At 29.7% G+C, this 20,489-nt stretch overlaps 1 protein-coding gene and 1 long non-coding RNA gene across 6 annotated transcripts in view; one reads left to right on the top strand and one right to left on the bottom strand.

The window, feature by feature from the left end:
- The window catches only part of LOC107072357 (opioid-binding protein/cell adhesion molecule homolog), a 230,393-nt gene that overhangs the window by 87,423 nt on the left and 122,481 nt on the right, over window positions 1-20,489 (bottom strand). For 3 of the 5 annotated variants that reach the window (XM_089178976.1, XM_089178978.1, XM_089178977.1), the window contains 2 exons: window positions 18,139-18,845; window positions 16,125-16,272 (listed from right to left, as the gene is read on the bottom strand). In XM_089178976.1, the coding sequence (XP_089035102.1) occupies window positions 16,125-16,197 (73 nt within the window). In that variant the 5' untranslated portion in view covers window positions 16,198-16,272; window positions 18,139-18,845. Of the gene's footprint in view, window positions 1-16,124; window positions 16,273-18,135; window positions 18,846-20,489 lie in introns of all 5 variants that reach the window. The other 2 variants (XM_015332223.2, XM_089178979.1) reach the window with 2 other exon arrangements.
- LOC149030505 (uncharacterized) overlaps window positions 1-20,489 on the top strand; it is a 159,962-nt gene that overhangs the window by 100,297 nt on the left and 39,176 nt on the right. The window lies entirely within an intron of this gene.

The following is a 20,489-nucleotide window of genomic DNA, read 5'->3' as shown; positions in this document are numbered from 1 at the left end:
CGACGCAGAGAAAAGTTCTGCTACAAAAGCAATTTTCCACCATATCGAATTACCGGAAAATGTGGAGAGAGGCGAGGAAGTAGAAAGTTCGTAGGGTAGAAGAGAATAGGAAGAGGGATGGATAGGGTTGGAAGGTGAGGAGGGATACTCGTGAGGTGGTACGAGCTCGTGCGGAAATGCAAGCTTGGTGTATTGTGGTGGGGGAAAATAAAGGTGCTTCACCAAAGAATGAAAGAGGAGGAAGTGAGAAAGATGTACGTATGTATCTCTTTCTTTTTCTCTATGTGTGTATGGGTGGGTGTGGGTAAGTGTGTATAAAGGGTCACCAAAAAAGAAAGAAAGAAAGAGGTCGAAGAAAGAGGTCGTAGAGGATCCATGGATGTTTCAGGATTGCAGCTATTCTTCACCCTACGATAAGAGGGATACAGCCATTGCGCGAAACTACGAATATATGTGTATTGTGTGTTTATGTGTAAGTGTAAATAATATGTGTAGGAGCCAACGTGTAAGTTGCAGACGATGCACCCAACACGATTTCCACGAATTCGGTCTCTGCCAAGAGTAGAGTTACTTTTCTTCTCTTGTAAGACATTTTTACTTTTAACTGCGACCCACCTACATATCGGTCTCATACTCGAAACGAAAACTTCTATAGTATATTTCTACTTTTCTCTATTTTTCTTTATTATTTGTATGCGGTTATACGTGCATCTTGTATATCCAAACATTTTTGCATTCTTATATCTCGTATATTAAATGAAAAATATACTCCTACGAGAAATAATGTTACTGTTGTAAGAATAATACATATATAGTTTGAGATTAAAATTTATGATGCATGAAAACGAATAACAAGTGGATCAAATTATCAACTGTTTGTATTTTTTCTTTTGTTTTTTATTATTGTTCAATTTTTAAAAAAATTAACTAAATTTTGTAGCATGAGAAATAGAATTTCTAATAGAGCTGTGGACAATTTCTTGGCAAATAAACATTTTTTTATATTCTATTATTACGAACCTAAAAAGAAATTCACGATCCTATTTTCAATTCGTACCCAGATTCTGAATTTAGGAAATAATTGTTTATCTAGTAGTCTGGTCTTTATCGATTCGACGAATTCAAAAGTACGGAGCTTAAGTTTTTTTCTTTTTAATAAAATGTTTAATCACCGATAATTGTAAAATCTTTATACATAACAAATATGTTGATTGCAAATACCTATTTAAAAGTTTAGAAAACTAACTGAAATTTCACGCGAATGCAAAGTTCCTAAGAATAATAGGTTTTACTGTATATATGTATGTATATACGAAGTCCTGAATACTAAGTAGCAAGTTACTTAAGTTATTAGTTCGAAATTCTAATGAAGACATCTGGGTTGCAGAATGTCTATCGTCGTGTGACGTCATAAATTAAGACCATCCCTCTTAACACTTGTACTTCAACACATTTCGTCTAGTGATTTTGCAATTTCATTCATAATGATCAAAATCTCAATTCAACTCGAATTCTAAATAAAGCACTGACAAAATTTATCGAATGTTCAATTATGAAACGAAGGGAGAAAAATAATTCTCGAATCGATTGGAAGCTTATAAATTCTGAGTACCCACCTACATGGTTTAATTTTAAACCAATATATTAGAACTCATTTATTTTCCATCTCTTTTTTTTTTAATATTTTAATCCAATCCAGAAATAATATATCGGAATATTTAAGAGGCACCATTAGTGTGAAAGTGTAAAAATATCGATTTTTTTTTGCATATTTAAAAATAACATACTAAAATTTTAAGTGTATATCCCAAATTTGAAACATTTTTTTTTAACTCCGCCATATTGTTAAATTCTTAATTTTTTGTTTCGACCGAGGTGCATGGTACGGAAAATTCCTTCTACTTTAATAAACTTTTTGGTGGATTTTTTTTTTATTTCATGCACTGTGAAGGTCGCTGTAACTGCAGCAGTGGGAAGACTTTTTTTGGGCTTTGGGATTTTGCGAATAACTTATTTAATTTTCAATTTCTTAGTCCAAAAATTTTGTCATATATTCATTAAATATCCACAAATATCTCTTTAAAAAATAAAACATTTCATAAAATAATTTAAAAAAAAAAAAAAATTCCGAAAAATCATCTTTTTTTTCAAACGGTCATACTAGTGGTGTTTCTTAAAATATAACAGAAAGAAGATATAATGTTTTAGCAATGTTTCTTTCCTTCTAAATTTAGTTTTCTGAAAGTAACGAGTCCTCTCTTTCTTTCTTTCTCTCTCTCTCTCTCTCTCTCTCTCTGTCTCTCTCTCTCTCTCTTTCAAGACAGAGGTCTTGGCGAATTCAAGGACGAAATAGGATGGAAAATCTAAGGCGATTCTTTTACAGATCATAGATATTTTTCAACGATCCGATATCAAATACGATGATTCGAAGAGACCGATCGAGCGCAATGGGCCATTAGCTACGTTCACTCGCTGACCATGGGTACGACCATTCGAGTAAGAATAATACTCCTATAACCATTAATCTTTACACCTAGCAACGAACGGTCCATAGTCTTGCTTGCGCGTACATTATTATCTACGATCGAACCCAACGTCTCTTCTTTTACGGATATCTATATTTTTTTTCTTTTATTTTCACTTATTTTTTTTTCCTTTTTCTATACATAGATATAATAATATACGTTCCCTAGGATCACCCTTTTCTCCAATTCCACGAAAGAAACACTAGACTATCTCGTATTATCTATTTTTCTTCCTTATATGTACTTACCAAGTTATATCAAGATACTTATTTATTTTTCATCTTTATCTTCTACTTCAACGATTTATCTTATTATGTATTTAATATTTTATTACTAGATTTGTTCTTCTTAAATCATTGTTCTTATGAAAAGTGTCTCTAAAAATAAGAGTTTAGTATTGTATTATAATTTAATGTTGATTTTTATCAAATTTTTATTAGACAATTAATTAGTCTTCAAATTTTATTGGACATTCTAATTAAGTTTCTTTTTTCCTTTATGTTGGATGAGGTTAAAAAAGCTCTACGTAAAATATTAAGAATACTTTTTACTTTTTGAAATTTCCTTTTCCTATGATTCACCTTTTCTTCCAGTTTTTCATCAGTGCTATTTTTGTTAGTTGTTTTATGAACCTCGAATCAGTGTACTGTTAAATTACGAAGAAAGCTCGTGGTTCCATTAGGTTTTTGCTTCTTTTAGATGGGGGTTAAAAAAAACTGTACCTTGGTATTTTCAACTTCTTTAGAGTTTAGACGAACGATCAGTCTTACTTTCCTTTTTTCTTTTTTTTTTTTTTATTGTTTTTATATCCTAGGATCATCGTTTTCTTAGCTACCAAGTAAGAAAGGTTTCATTATTTTCTGCTATCTAGAAAATGGTTAAAAAGTTATACTAACAATAAGACGTTTTTCACTACTCTTTTAACTTTCTTTTCTTCCTGTATACAATACAATCTATCTTTTATTTTCGTTCTATCCTTTATTTGTTTTTATTCACCGGACAAAATTGCCGGATTCTTACTTACGAAGAAACTTTCCTATTTCGTTCTATTTCTCTTTCATCTCTTAGAGTACAAAATAAATTCAATAATTTCTTTTAATTAAATTTGATTAAAATTATACTCAAATATATTTCATTTCTAACAAATTTATTCTACAATATCTTTCTCTCTCTCACTTTCTCTCTCTCTCTCTCTCTCTCTCTCTCTCTCTCTCTCTCTCTCTCATTTACAACTTTACATATATCCACATGTATTATCTTCTGAATTTAAAAATGCTACCATTATTTAACTAAAGACCTTACGATGAAGCACCAACAAATTTAAATGACCTTTGGTATATCAAAATTATACCTTTTAAGGTATTATATTGGTCAAATATTTTTATCCATTGGCCAAAATCTGTTGGTGCTCAAGTGTAAGGTCTCCTTGTTAAATATAATTAAAAAGCTCACTTATCTTTCTTTTTTTCTCTCTTGTTGTTTCTCACTCTGTTACCTTCTTAATATATGATATCTATATTTACTTAAAGAAGGTTTTAACAAGTAAACGTTGGCACTGAGTATACAGGAGTACACTCGTTGCAGTTTCAGTACACTTATGAGCACCAGTACGTCCCATTAAAAGCTCTTTCTTGTTAGCGTTTATAGTGTTCAGTTCTCAATGTATAAGTTAGTACGAAAGCGACAATTTAGTCTCACGATTTTAGACTTTGTAACATATGTACGCATAAATATATAGAGATACATACATATAGGTACGTACATGTTATGTACACATAAATATATACACTTATGCATTTGAAGAAGCATTGTATAGTAAGAATGTACATACGCTTCGTCTCGTGTGCATTCGAGTTCATCGTTCAAAGCATTTATTGCTCTAGCAACTTTCTAAAAGAGGATACGAAAAGTGACGTTTGCATGCATACACATTCTATATTTCCTGTCTTATATCAAAGATTTATCTTACAATTAAATGAAATATATTTGATTTTAAGTAGAAAGCTATTAATATTATTTTTAATATAATAATATTGTAAAAAAAAATATTATACATGACATAAAGTATATTTAATTAAAAGGATATTTAAAATTTTATGGTAAACCTTCAAAAAAAAAAATAAAAATAAAAATAACTAGTTAATGAAATTATTATCTTTCCTATTGCATGTTAAGGATATTTATCTTGGGGTAAAGTTTGAAAGCGTTAAGAAAAAGATCGAAAATAAATTCGTGATTGGATAACTATTGGAATTAAACTAACGTTTCTTTTAAAAACTAGTGACTTTTATGCTATCCAATTGATTGTTAGGAGGAAACGTTTTCGGTAGATTCGAAATGTACGGTATATATATATAGTTGTGTAAGCATATATATGTATGTGCGTTTCGAAAGAAGTTACAAAGACATTCAATTATAGCTTAAAACCAACTCGAGCACGTACTTTTCTCTTGGATAAGTTTGCCGGATATGGGCAACCATAAAAACCCTTCCTTCTTTCTTGTCTTCGACGTTCTCGTAGATAGAAAGAAGAAAAGAAAGAAAGAAAGAAAGAAAGAAAGAAGAACGATATCCATTGAATCGACAAAAGCTGAAGAAGAACGGTTTTGTGTAACTTCCATTCGAACTAACTAGAAACATCCCTAATTCCTTTTTACGAACGTACGACATCGAAATTCGAAGATTCCTTTGGTCATATAATAGCAATTATTACAAAAAAGAATACGGTGAACCGATCTTTCCTCTTGATAGTCCATCTCTCTTCTCTCGACGATCCCCCTAATCCCATTTCTTTTCGGATAGAATGATATAAGACCGAGAAACTCTTGAGAAAGCCGCCTGCTGAGCTAACATAAATTTTGCCAGCGCATTTCAGACAGCTATTGGAAGGATCGTTTCCTGTTTCCGTTTGCTCTTCAACTGTGAACATACTTGGTCATCTGGAAAACCGTACTTAGGTATACTGAATTGTAATATTCATTATACTTCTAATTTGTCTGAAATATTTCTTTCGCTTTGCTACACCCATCATGCGTCATTATTTTTCACGTATGAAACAAAAAAAAAAGTATATTTTTATCGAACACAATATTACATGAAATTTTATCAAAGCAATTATTATTTTCCATGTTAAAAATATGAATTGATATAAATAATTGAATTCTACGCGTTTGCATAAAATATTAAAACTGGAATAAAAATAATGTTGTGATATTGAATGGGAAAAGATGGATCTAAATAGAAAGACATATTTGTTATCGATCATCGAACTTGTGTGTTGTAAGTTGTGCGACATTTATTGGAAAGTTCAGACACAGGGTTTGCCAGGGTCATTCACGTCGAAGGGTACAATAATTTTACGGCTCATTTACATAATACCCACCGTCCAGTCACGTGAATCGCTTTGATAAGCCCAATAGTAATGGTTTACGCTATACGGTATACGCGTTTGTCCATTTGCTCGTACTAGATATACTTCTCTCCTTCTCTCTCTCTCTCTCTCTCTCTGTCTATCTATCTGTCTATTTCTCTCGCACTCTATCCATCCAACCATCCATCTATTTATCTTTATCTTTCTCTGTCTCCCTTTGAGCTTTCGATTCGTCTCTAAATGGTATAGTAGAGAACAGCCATGTCCATTTAATACGAGAGAGAGAGAGAGAGAGAGGAGAAAGCATTTACATTGCGTGCAAATTCCAGTAAATTTCTAAAAAAATAAGCTTTGAGGTTTCCCTTTAATTTGAACATTCGCACTGTCTCGAATTTTCATTTCTGTACTTTTATTTTTTTACATTTTATATTTTTCTAAAAACGGATTCCAGTGAACAATCCAAATAGTTTACAAATATTGGTTCTTCTAACTAAATTCTAACTAAAATCTAAAAAAAAATGTATGATTACTTTCGATAGGAATATTTCACGTCTTAAAGGTTGAATGCTGCTGGCTATACACCAGTTAATCTCACCAAATGTAAACCGCAAACTTGTACTTTCTAGGAAGCACATTCATTAACGTTATTATATATCACGCGTTACTTTGCACCGAGAATACTATGTAACCACATTAACTCCGAACTTTACTGCAACGTGTGAATGATGTCCTGATAAAGGCTTTACAGTAAAATCCTTAAGCATCTCTTTACTCTCGAAGAGGATTTTGTCGCAAGGATATAAAAAAAATAGTTTTTTTTTTCTTTTCTTTTCTTACAAAAATGCTTACGTTTGTTTATAAGAAAAATTGAATACAAAATATAAAAAATAAATAAATAAATAAATTCGTTTTCAATTTTTCATTAAAATATGAAGAAACTTTTTACCCAGGGCAAGGATAAATTTATTTTACGTATAAGTAATCTTTTATAATATACTTGAATGACTATCATTTCAATGCTAATCGTAGAATAATACTATTTCATTACAGGATATTAGAATATATTTATGAATACGTTTACGTAGATTTAGATTATCAGATTGCAAGGGTCAAGCATCGATTGACCTCTTAAATAAAAAAAATCTTTTTAATCGTTCGTTAGCGTGACGGTTTCACTATATTTTATCAGTTTTATTTTTACATACACGTTAGGTCAAAAGTTTCTTCATGATTTGAACAATTCATTACACTGTTTCGAGACATTTTAGATTAGTTCGTTTAGTGGATCGTTCATGCTTTATTAGGCTTGCAATTTAACGATGACAAATAATCAATTATATGATTATATGATGATAAAAACATTTTTGTCAGATATATGTACAAAATTTTGAAATAAATGAAAATTATCCCACGAGATATTACTTCAATAAAAAAAAAAAGTCATAACTAAACGATACAGAGAAGTTCTATATTAATTATGATAAGCATAACATTAGAAAGCTAAAATTAATTTCATTTCATTTTCACTTATAGTTGTATCGCAAATAATTCAACCTACTTTCATATACATCTCATTGTCAGATATATTTCAAGGAATTATTTAAATCTTGACACATCTTATCTCTTGAGATTTCAACTTAAAAAAAAAAAAAAAAAAAAAAAATAATTTAAAAGATGCAAATGCACATGACAGTATTGAATTATACTACGTAGGCTTGCTTGCACATAAGTGAAAAAGCAATATTGAATAGTAAGACTAAAGAGTCAAGGGAAAATGTATGAATCTATCGCAATTGTAGAAAGGTTGGAGCTTAAATATCTCGCTGTCAAAGGGTATATACTAATCCCCATAAAGAGAGGTTGTAAATCCATAATTTCCGTTGTCGAGGTGGGTCGTACCTATTTCTAAGGCGGGGTAATAACGTCATCTGGTACAACTTCAATAGAACGACGTAATGTCCTTGCGGCAAACTCACACCCTAACGACGAACTTGAGTTTGGCAAATTGGGTTCTCGACTTGCAATCAACCGCATTCCGCAAACGTGTTACATTTCTGGGTGTACCTACAATTTCCTGCAACAACGCACGCCCTATACTCGCTAGTTGCTGGCTGCTTGTCGAGATATCGAAGGAATATCGACAAACCGAAAACCAGAAACACTCCTCTCCTATCTTAAACTAAAGTAAGATCCAATAGAACAAATTTTATTCTTATTTTAATTTCTTATCTATTCAAATTTGATCAATCTCCCTTGATTGTAATCAAAGCCACGAATATGGTCGGACTTTATAAAATCTAATTTTCATTTGTTCGTGTCTAAGAAATATTATATTGTAGAAGACTTGTGGTATAATTTATTATAATATAATTATATCACACACACACACACACACACATGTACTAATAATAGGGATACGTTTTATGTATAATAGCATAAGTATATGATAAATTAGATATCATTTTTGTTTTTTATATTTAGTATGTAGATAGGTTGAAAAGTTTTCAAGTTTTTTTTTCAGTGTGTATATTATTAAATAAAATACGATTAAAAAAATAAGAATTTAATTATATTAACAAAGAACATAAAGATTAAAGTAATGTAATATATAGGTTGGAAAATTTCTTAATCATTTATTCTTAATGATATTTCCTTAAACAGATTTTCTTCAAAGTATGCTTGAAGATCAATAACATTAACAATTCTTTCTGATCTTTTAAATTAAATTTTCTTCTCGCCCTAGGAAATGCTTTTTGAAGTGTAAACAAGACTAGAGATGAGTGACGATATCTTTGCTTATGTCATTCGCTCTCAAAATGTGCAAACTGTTGATCTTTTCAATTTTACTTCTGTCAGTTAAACTTCTTCTTTTCATCAAATTAAAAGTAAATAAAAAGAACACAATTTAATTTTAACAAAATAAAATCAATAAGTACACAGAAGAAAAGAAATGAGTGATCTTTAAATAACAGATTTATAAATCTCGATTAATCAATCAACTAGCCATAAATAATCAAATTTTCTTAAAAGAAAACGAAATAAATTTCGTTCAGCGTTAACTGCAATCAATTTTAATTTTAATTAGTATTTATTTTTATTAAATAATTCAATATCATTCAGTGACACATTCAATATCAGTCAATAATGATTTTCTCGTCTATTGTATTCTGTTATTTCTCCTATTTTACTTTAATCTATATTCAATTATCGATAACTAGTACAGTATCATTTTATATCATTCAATAACAATCAATGTTCTGTAATCAATCAGTTATCGGTAATTAAAATCAATATTTTGATAATTAATGAATATTATTATCATAATCTTTAATCTATTTTAACAAAGTGTAATTAAATCTATGAGACCGTGTAACTATTAAAAATAGAAAATATAACTATTAATTAATAATATTAATTAATGTATATTATTTAATAATATTATATATATATATATATCTATTATTAATATTATATAATAATATTAATATATAATATTAATAATAATATATAGCATACTTTATTTATATTACTAATATTATAATATTTTTAATAAATAATTTTAAAATATATTTATATGTGAATGTAGATAAAATAAAAATAATAAAATAAAATTGAATTAAGGAATATTTAAGATAAGAAAAAAAGGATATGAACGTTTTTGAATGAAATTTGACTGATATTTCAAATGATTGGCCATGCAGGGATAGGATAACGAAGATTAGTTTCATTTCAATAACATTTTCATAGTCTTAAATCTCGTTCTCTTCGTGATCGTGGTCTGTTACCGACATGAATATTAATGCTATGCTTTCCTACCACAGAAACATTCGTATTATAATAATGAGCTTTCGAACGGCTCAGTCACATCTCTACGAACGTTGGTGACGTTACATTGATGATTTACCTTTATCTCTTTATTTGTTCGTACGTCATACGAGCACGTTCTCATCATTGCAAATCTCATGAATTTTGTTAACGATGAACTATGATAACTTTGACGAAATTCTTACAATCAAAATTTAATTTGTCATTTAATCCTTTGAAATTTAATGTTTTACTTAATTATTCATTTATATTATATTTATTTAATTTATTATTATTTCTTTTTTTTTTTTGGATTCGATTAGGCCAAAAAAGTTTTCAATTAATCTTCGTGCATACTAATAATAATTCGTGAGTATTATTATTAATTATAAATATTTAATCAAATTGCATACATTTTGCATGTATTTATTATTTATATGAGTTAATTAATTAAAATTTATTACACGAAAATAAATGATTTACATAGGTAAATAATTTAATTATTTATTCGATACGAGATGTAACCGCATTTAAATATTACAAACAAATTACCAATCATTTCTATGATTATCAATATTTATACCTCACGGAAAACTGTTCTCATTTTTTTATTTTTTTTATAATATGTCCTTTTTTTTAATCGCTTAATTGAAAAAAAAAATGTTTCAGTCCAAATGTTAATTAAAATTAATAAAGACTCAATGGTTTTTTAAATATTATTGTCAATATATTGATATTGATATACACCGGTGTAAAAATAAATGTTCAAATTTACTTTTCGTTTTTATATAGACACGTTTTACCTTTAGAAATGTTTTTAATTACAATTTTGTCGCAATCAGTTAAAATGAACAGAGGTTAAATAGACGATTGTTCTAGTGTGCTGCATGTGTATGTATTTGCTGGATTAACCGAGATTTACTGAATTATCTTTTCGAATCAGGATAATTTGGTAACATTTCGAAAGTACTGTTAGATAGAATGCTTATTTTAATTTGCGGAATAAATTCGAAGTAACATTTAAACTATCCCCCTTTTCTTTTTTTTTATTCTTCTCCTAGTAAATAGGCTAGTAATTGTTTACAGAAGAGTATAAAAAAACAGAGAGAGAGAGAGAGAGAGAGAGAAAGAAAGAAACAAAAAGAATAAAAAGGGAGAAAGATAAAAGAGAAGGTATACTAATTTTTAAATGAAAGTATATTTTACAAAGATTAATCAGTTAACTGTGTCAATAAATCGACCAATCACGAGTATATTTGTCAAGCACAGAGTAAATGTCGCTAGAATGTCTCATACAAACTTTTTTCACGATTTATCAAAATTTTCTATAACCTGACAAACAAATACTTCAAACAAAAGTTAATATCTATTTTTGACTGACTATACATTGCAATAAAAAAAAAAGTTTGTAAGAATTTTTATTTTTAATGTTTTTTAAGGCTTCCTTTAGTTTTCTATGTAATTCTGTCACCTCTTCATGTCGAGTATACTCGTCACACACAAACTCACAATCAGTTAACTGGTTAAGAAAAATAAAGAAAAAAATATCATGTGGGCAGATCACTATGGACTTATCGGAAAGACCCTACTGACTTATCAGAAAGACCCTACGGACTTATCGGAAAGGCCCTACGGACTTATCGGAAAGACCCTACGGACTTATCGGAAAGGCCCTATGGACTTATCGGAAAGACCCTACGGACTTATCGGAAAGACCCTACGGACTTATCGGAAAAGTAGTGAGGTTTTTTCCGAAAAGTAGTAAGGTTTTTTCCGATAAGTCCGTAGGGTCTTTCCGATAAGTTCGTAGGGTCTTTCCGATAAGTTCGTAGGGTCTCGTCGGATAAGTTCGTAGGGTCTCGTCGGATAAGTTCGTAGGGTCTCGTCGGATAAGTCCGTAGGGCCTCGTCGGCTAAGTCCGTAGGGTCTTTCCGATAAGTCCGTAGGGTTTTTCCGATAAGTCCGTAGGGTCTTTCCGATAAGTCCGTAGGGTGTGTTTAATTAGGCCTCGTAGAAGAGTCTCGTAACAAGTTTCGTTGAAAAGCCTCGTAATCAAGTTTCTTGTACTTACAAACTTTTCTATTTTATTGAAAAATTAGTATAAATTTCCTAAATACGCAAACATTATAATTAAAAAACATGTCTTTTGATATTTATAAAAGAAGTATTCTACAATGTTAGAAAAGTTAGACAGAGAGTAAAAGTATACTTGTTGTTAAGGACAATAGTATATGTTACATAGGTAGCAACAAAAAAAAAAAAAAGAACGAGAGAAAAAAGATAAATATAAAGAAAGAGATACTACGAAAAATAGAAGGAGAGATTGAATGAGAAATATATTCTCGAAGGACAGAGAAGGAGAATTTGTTCTGTTAATTCGAACGATGTTTATTTTCCCTAAGGCAACAAAGTGAACGGTGTATGAAATAAGAGAGGGAAAGAGAGTTAGAGAGAGATAGTGAGAGAGAGAGAGATAGAAAAGCAGGGAAGTAACACGCTAACGCGTTAATGAGACACGATAGATAATCGAGTTTGAAGTTTTTTAGCTGAAACTACTCGTCATTTTATCGAATTACTGCGGGATACGCTTTCGTATTTACTATGCATGAGTGGCCATACTCGAATACTAAATACGATGGGAATAAGGGTGTGATAAATATTGTTGCAAATCGATGTTATTATCGTTATATTATCGCTAAGTTGTTTAATTAATCTTTATTATCATATTTATTATAAATGTCTCGATAATTATGACAATGGTTTAAGTCAAATATTTATACAAATTGATTTTATCAATAGTCTTAATTAGAAAATACATAATAGAATTCATTTTGTCTTTTTTCACGTAGAATATTCTTTTTTTTTTTTTTAGACAGAAATCTAATCTTTTTAATATATCGATTAATTAAATAAAACGTAGTAGTGTGTCGATATTACCAGTTCGTTTTAAATTCTATAAAAATTTCAATATTTCAAAAAATGTCAATTTAAATAAAATATGTCGATAAAAGAAATCAGGATATTGCATCGATAATCATTAGTATTTCTATATGTAAAAATTTTTAATATAATTATTAATATATAATAATATATAAAAATTAGTACTACTATTTTTAAAACAATATTACCAAACTTTTGATCTTCATTCGTAAAGATTATCTTCCTTTAAGCAAATGATCGAGTTTATTGAATATTCATCTATTTATGGTAAAATAAAGTTTTATTGGTGGTTTCGTTTATTTTATGCAAATTAGTTCGATACATAGTAGAAGATAGTGCAAACAAACTACAAACAGCTTCGTTTATCGTTTAAGAAACTAGAACTGCATCATGTATCGTCAGCTGTCGATAACTAAAGCGCTCGTGCTAGCAAATATTTCAAAGGTACACTGTCGCGAAACACGACAGCTTGTTTATCAGTGACCCTTTTTGTACTCTCCTACAACGCAAAATTATCTATCCATACTTAAAAAATAAACACGATCATCTTATTCCTTACCGATTAATGATTTTCTATCCAAATAATATCCCCTAAATTTTAATTACTTCTTACTCGAACGATTGTATAATAATACAATCATTTTTTGCTTTTTTTTTTTTACAATACTTTTATAAGACATTTCTACAAAATCATTTTTAATTGGTCTGAACTTATTATTAAATCATAATGAAAATTATTTGAAATTAGAATTGAAGTGGAAACTTTGAAAGGATAATTAGGAAAGCTCCCATTTATTACTAGAAGAAATGATATTAATTGATGCACTATTAATCACAGCGATTGCATAAGACATTCCCTAATTTCAATCAACTTATTAATTTGTGTTTTAATCGTGAATTTAAATCAGATCTCTAATTGCGGTTCATTTGGATCGGTTTATGCTTAACCACGATTACACGTTGCGTGTAGATAATAAGGTACACACTAGGCAAATATCCAAAGGTTTATGTGTATGCGTATATTCTATTTATAATTGACATTAGACAAGCTTAAGTATACATGCATCTGTTGGATATTATGATTAAGAGTATACACGAGAACGTATTACCAATCAATAATTCACTTTGATAATATTTATCTAAATAAAACTATAGCCTTTAATAAATATTTTAAATTCTACAGGAAGAAGAAATTCGTACAAAAAAAATAAAATTGGTTCATTATTTTCGGATTATTCACACTTCGTCTGACGAAATCAATGCGTCTCTGATGATGCATACGTTTAATGCATTCAATATGTCAAACTAATTTTCTATAAATTCATTGTTGTCGTATAACGAAATGAAATTGTTGTTATATAACGGGAATAAATATATGTCGTCAAATGTTATTTAAAATGATTAAGTCAAACTCTATTATCATTAGAAATTTAACATACTTATGTCAATTAACTTTTTATTCATTCTCGTTAAAATAAATGGTATTATAATTATTAGATTCTGTTTTTTTTTCTTTTTTTAATGCTATATTATAACATATTGTTGAATTAAGCAAACCCCATACTAAAATATTGTCTAATTTAATCCTTAAAGTGCACACTTGGTATTTGACACCCCAACAAATTTTTGATCTCTCGAAAACGGTACTGAATTCGAAAAAATAGGTTATTTGTCTAGTGTTGCCATCTAGTGTTAATTCAGATGGCAGAATAAAACCTATTCTATTTGAAAAAAGATGTATCAAACTACTTTTAAAAAAAATTGCGAGATCTAAATATTAAATAGCGGCTTCAGGAAACTCGTTCTAAAACGTTGAGGTGTCAAACACCCACAGTGCACTTTAACGTAATCTTAAAAAGTGTGCACTTTAAGAAGGGTTAAATTCGAATTCTTTGGCAACACTAATATTATTATTTATAAAAATAGAATAAATTTATTTAATATTAAAATAAGATTAAACTTCCTAATTATTCACCAGATTGTTATATTAAATATGATACTTAATATTATTTCATTTATATACTTTTTAAATTATTTAATTATTTGATCACTAATTTGTACTAATATTTGCATCGCTAGTCATCATTGATTATTATGATATATATTACAATAATTCTCTATTAATGTTTGAATAATTTTGAATATGATAATAGATATTCGAACACATATACAGAAAATAGTAATTTCGTTCGAACGATACAAATTTTAATTTACCATTCGGTTTTTCTCTTTTGAAGAAAAATGTAAAAAGTAATTTAAAAAAAAAACAAAAACAAGAAAAAAAAATAAATAAAAGAAATGAAGGGAAAAAAGGGAGAAAAACGATAAATGCATATATATAGATATATTGTATATATGTTATGTATGTGGGAAGAAATTAAGTAAAAGATTATTAATACATAGTTAAATATAATAAAATCCTTTCGGATATAATGTAAAAGGCTTTTCAATTTAAAGAAAAAAATGCCAGCGTCGTCGACGGACTAATGAATGAAAATGTGAGAGAAAGAGAAAGGAAAGAGAGAGAGAGAGAGAGAGAGAGAGAGAGAAAGAGAGAGTGTGAAAAATTCCAGAGAATATTACGCGATATTTCTATGTGCGTAATTCTGGAAGAATTGCGTGAAAATATAAAATGAAAATACCTTCAACGTATTTTAATTTCGATCTCTGACTCTCTCGAAGAATAAGATAAAAGCTCCATGGAATTTATCTTATCTAAATTTTTACGATGCATTGCATAACGCGGTTCTTTTTATTTTTATTTTTTTCTTTCCTTTCCATTCTTGATATTAATCGATTAAAACGATATTATTGTTTGTTTGTGTTTTTTTTTATTTAAAAATACATCTCTCTTTTGAACCAAGAAAATTCATGTAACTACTCTCTTGTCATGACAAATTACACGTAATTACTTTTCTAATATAAATTATCTTATGTATAAATATATCATATAATAAATTATTATATTCGGAGGACCGAAAAAAGTAATCAAAATTTCTTCACTGAGTTTATTCACATTTAATTTGAATACGTCAATGAAAAAATTCGAAGGACTTTTATAAAAGAAAAAAGAAAAAAAAAAAAAGGTAATCGAACAATTTTCACCTTTAAATTCGGCAAAAAGTTGTAGAAAATGATGGGGGGAAAAAAAAACTTGTTGTTGTTTGGCATTTACAATTTCTTTAAATACTTTTAAATATTGTATATAAAAATTATATATAAGTGATGGAAAAAAAAAATATTTGAAATTTCACAAGTTAACGAGTTAATATCTGTTTGATATACTATAAACTTAGAGATAAAAGGAAATATAATGTATGAGAACCAAAAAAAAAGAAGAAGAAGAAGAAAAGGGAGAAAAAAAACAACAACAGCACAAACGCGAAGATAAAATGTACATATATGCACATATTACCTGTACGTAAAAGAAAAGGAAAAAAAAAAGAAGAAGAAAAAAGAAGAAAAGAGAGTGAAAAAGAACTCACCAGCGTGCCTGTAGAGAAATGTCAGTAGATGCAAAACGGCGTAGAGCCACTTTCTACCACGGCGGTCCTCCATCCTGCCGTTTCACCTTTCCTCCCACCTTCTTCTTCCTTCTTCTCGTAAAAATCTCCGGATATATCTGAGTTTCCTCTTCGCCGAGTCAGAAACAAATAGATGAAGATAGAGAAATAAAGAGAAAGAGAAAGAGAAAGAGAGAGAGGGTTAAAGGTATGAGTGAGTGAGAATGAGAGAGAGAAAACGCAAAAAAATGAATGTGAGAAGGAAAGAAAATGTAAAAAAAAAAAAAAAATATGAAAAAGAGAGAAAGAGAGAGCTGAGTGGAGAAAAGGGGTGAGAAGGGATGGGGAGAAAAGAGACGCGTGAAAATTGAAGAAAATCGCGTCTTCCTTTCCGCTAGACGCCGTTTATTGTCAGTCACTCGCGCGACGTGGTACTTGGTAAATAACACTGTCACATACACACGAAGTTACACGTACACACATATATATATGCACACATGTACATCTATACGTGCATCTATATATATATATATATCCAGGAAAGGAGTGACACGCGCGTACACTACTTTCTCTCCTACTCCTCCTTTTTCTCCCCCGTTCACCGCCAACCCCCCAACCCCTTGCCTCTTCTCTATCTACACCTTCTTCTCGGCAGTTTAACGCTTATCTGCTTTCCCGTGTTCGTACTTTTTCCTCGGCTGTCGCGTCGTTTTGCGCGATATTACGTGCGATATTCCGCGTCTCCGGAAAATATATCCTCTCACAGCCCTCCCTATTTTCTCCCCCTTTCACCCCTTTTCTCTTTCTTCTTTGGTAAGTAAGATCCTTTATTTCTTTCTCTCAATTCTCTCCCCGTCTCTCTTTATTCTCTCAAATTTTCTTTAACGACTTTTTTCGCTCGAGTTGGATAAAACATAGACAGACAGACAGATAGACAGACAGACAGACAGACAGGAAGGCAGACAAGCACGTATGTACTTACACAAATCAGAGATGGAGAAAATATATATATAAAAAAATAAAATAAAATAGATAAATGGAGAGAGGTTTTGGTAAGAGGATATAGGATGAAGAGATACAATTTCTTTTTTTTACTTTCTCTCTCTTTCTTTTTCTTTCTTGTATACATATATACATGCAGACACGGAATAACACACACGCGAGAACTCAAAACGATTCTTACGTATCACCGCACACGAATGATAACACTATATATAGTTGTATATACGTACAACACGTTTTTGTACGTTTTTTTTCGGCACGTGTCCAAAAATATACGTGTAGAAAATGTTTGTCAAATTTTTACGAATAATCTATTAAACATCGTTTATATATAAAAATAATAATTAAATTAATTGTTTTTCGCGTTCACCAAAATAAAAAAAATTTATATCATAGAGAAACACATGTATCATTTACATTTATAATATGTAAACATGATTGTTCTATTAAAATTACTTTGAGTTATTGGAAAATTGAATGAATTAATAATATTAATGATAATGAAATAAAATATTAATAATTTATGTATATATTTTTCTTGAGTTCAATTTGTAAATTAAAATCGAATTAAAAATGAGATAATTACTGACAGGTATTACATACATTTATAGGTGTTCTCATGTACAACGTTATAAATTATCACCACCTACATTTAGAGTAGGAAGATCGATACGTTTACCAAATTACCCGTATGAGGGTCCTTCGAATTGCAAGAGGAGAACGTGTCATACGTGTATCTATATAGTGTATGTGTTAGATATAGACACACGAATTGAGAGCAAGAGAGATAGAGAGAAAGATGGGGAAGATGAGATAATGGGATGGACAGTGGTCACACGAGAGAATATCTCAGGTTGGAACAGGTGATATCTGTCGTCGTCAATTCGATCTATGTAATGCAAAGATAAAACAAACAAAAAAACAACAACAACAACAACAAAACTAAAATGAAATAAAGCTGATGTGAAACTTTTCACACAATTCGATTTACCACCTCTTTGTATTCTTCTTTTTAATTATAGTTGAGTTTGTAATATTTTTCGTTTTATTTCTCGTAACAGATGTCTTTTTAATAAATGTAATTCCAATGATCGTCAGAAACGTTCTCGTCTTCTTTCTCAACGTCTTCGTTGTCTTTTTTTTCTTAATTTTCGTCCTCCAATAAGCACCTCTCGTCATCCTCCTCGTACACGGCACTCGCCTTGACCTCGCTCCATTAAGCACGGATCGTGGTATACATTTAATCGATGACGGAATATTATCCCTTGGTTCCTACCTTCTTCTTCTTCTTCTTCTTCTTCTTTTTATTCTTATACTTTTTATTCTGCTTATTCTTTTTTTTTTCTTTTTTTTCTTTTTTTTCTTTAACTAACCCTACCCTCTTTTCACAAAGTATTTTTCATTCTTTCGATAAGCGTTCTTTTTTCCTCTTTTTTCTTTTTTTTTTCTTTTTTTTTTTTACAGATTCACCCACGCGTTTTTACACAAACATACACATACACAAAGTATACACCAATGATGATACACTTACGTCAAAACGTTCTATCCTTGATTTTCCTCTTGTCTTCTTTTTATTTCATTCCTTTTATCTAACATCTAAGTCATTTCTATGAAAAGTTTTTCACTATTTTCTTCTTTTTTTTTCTATTTTCAAGTTCTTCTTCTTCTTTTTCTTATTCTTTTTTTTTTGGGGGGGACTGTCTGAAACATAAAAGAGAAATTGTCAATTGTAATTTATATATATATATTGGAAATATTTAACACATAACTACATAACTAAATAATATCATTGTTCCTATCTGTGTCCATTTTACAATTAAAAAAATGTAAAAAAAAAAAAATAATAATAATAAATGAAAATCAAATTGTTCCTCATTTTACCATGATGGTTGTTTTAATCCACCCCAACCCTACCTACGCTACCACATCCACCACCACTCTCTCTTAACTAACTCGAATCTATGCAATTTATGCTAATGAAACAAATTTATAATACACGCGTGATATTAACCGACGATTTTCCTTTCCGCTTGATGCTCATTTGTTATATGCAATTTTCACAATCGCATTTGCTCGGAATATATCGATTTGTGAATTAGCGAGGAAGAGGAGATCGAGGAGGAAGGGTTAAAAGGGGAAAAAAAGGGGGAAAGGGAGATGCGCGTGCTTGTACCGCGCGCGTGTGTTCGATCGCATATGTAAAAGTAACATGCTATATGTAGTTGTGTAGAATGAAAAGGACACGATTATTGGACTGCAAGTGCAATGTTCTACTTTTCAAGAGAAAGAGAGAGAGAGAGAGAGAGAGAGAGAGAGAAAAAAATGAGAGAGAAAAAGACAAAATAAAACTTGATTTCATAGGCCGAATCTTTTAGGGGTGGGAAAAATTTATTACAAAAAAAAAAAAAAAAGAAGAAAAAAAGAGAAAAAGTGAATGTTCATTAACGATATGATATTGTGTAATATTTTATCAAATACTAAACATAACGATATTTGTAATTACAATTTCAAAATAAAATTTAACAAAGATAAAGGTAGAATATTGAATTCCAAAATTTAATTGAAAATTAAAAACCTGTAGTAGTAGTAGTAGTAGTAGTAGTAGTAATAACAATAATAGTAGTACGTTTTTTTGATTAAAAAAAGGAACAAAAAGAAAAAACATCGATAAAAGGAAAACAAGATGAGATAATGATAAAAAGAAAGAAAACAAAAGAGGGATTAGTTAAAAAGAATAACTAAATAAACTCAATATAATATTAAACTAATAAGTAGATTATTATAACGAATTTCGATGATATTATTAAATGGAAAAAAAAAAAAAAAATAGTGTGAAGCAGCAGCAGTAGCAGCAACGTACAAAAATGTGAGAGTAGAAAAGAGAAAAGTTCTTTTCGTAGGTCAAACTTGGTATCGAGAAAAACTCGTTACGTTAAAAAAAAAAAATAATAAAAAAGACCCAACTTAAGATTGACCAATAAAGGTAGGGAAAATGAGATAATGATAATAAGATGATACTAAAAATAGAACTAAATTATACATATATAGATAAAATGGTAAATTTGAATTTTTATTTTTCTCTTATTCGATAATATTAAAGGAATAAAAAAGTGAGAAATAAAAGAAGTCGTTTTGACATTAAAAATACAAAAAAAAAAAAAAAGTGGTGATGGTGGTGATGGTGGTGGTGGAAGGATCCGGTAAAGATAGTCGAGAGGAATTCCCAAAGGGATGGTGGTTGATGCTAGGGTACAAATCCTGAGGTAGTTAAGGAGTCTTAAACGTCCTGTATATATTCCTCCAATTTTGCACAAACGAGATGTAATTGGGTCTTATTTTTACCGT

This window comes from Polistes dominula, unplaced genomic scaffold (genome assembly GCF_049000335.1).
Source record: "Polistes dominula isolate Pdom_NZ unplaced genomic scaffold, Pdom_raw_medaka contig_18, whole genome shotgun sequence".
Taxonomy (NCBI): Eukaryota; Metazoa; Arthropoda; class Insecta; order Hymenoptera; family Vespidae; genus Polistes; species Polistes dominula.
Note: the sequence above shows the minus strand (reverse complement) of the source record. Positions and strands in the feature narration are given on the sequence as shown.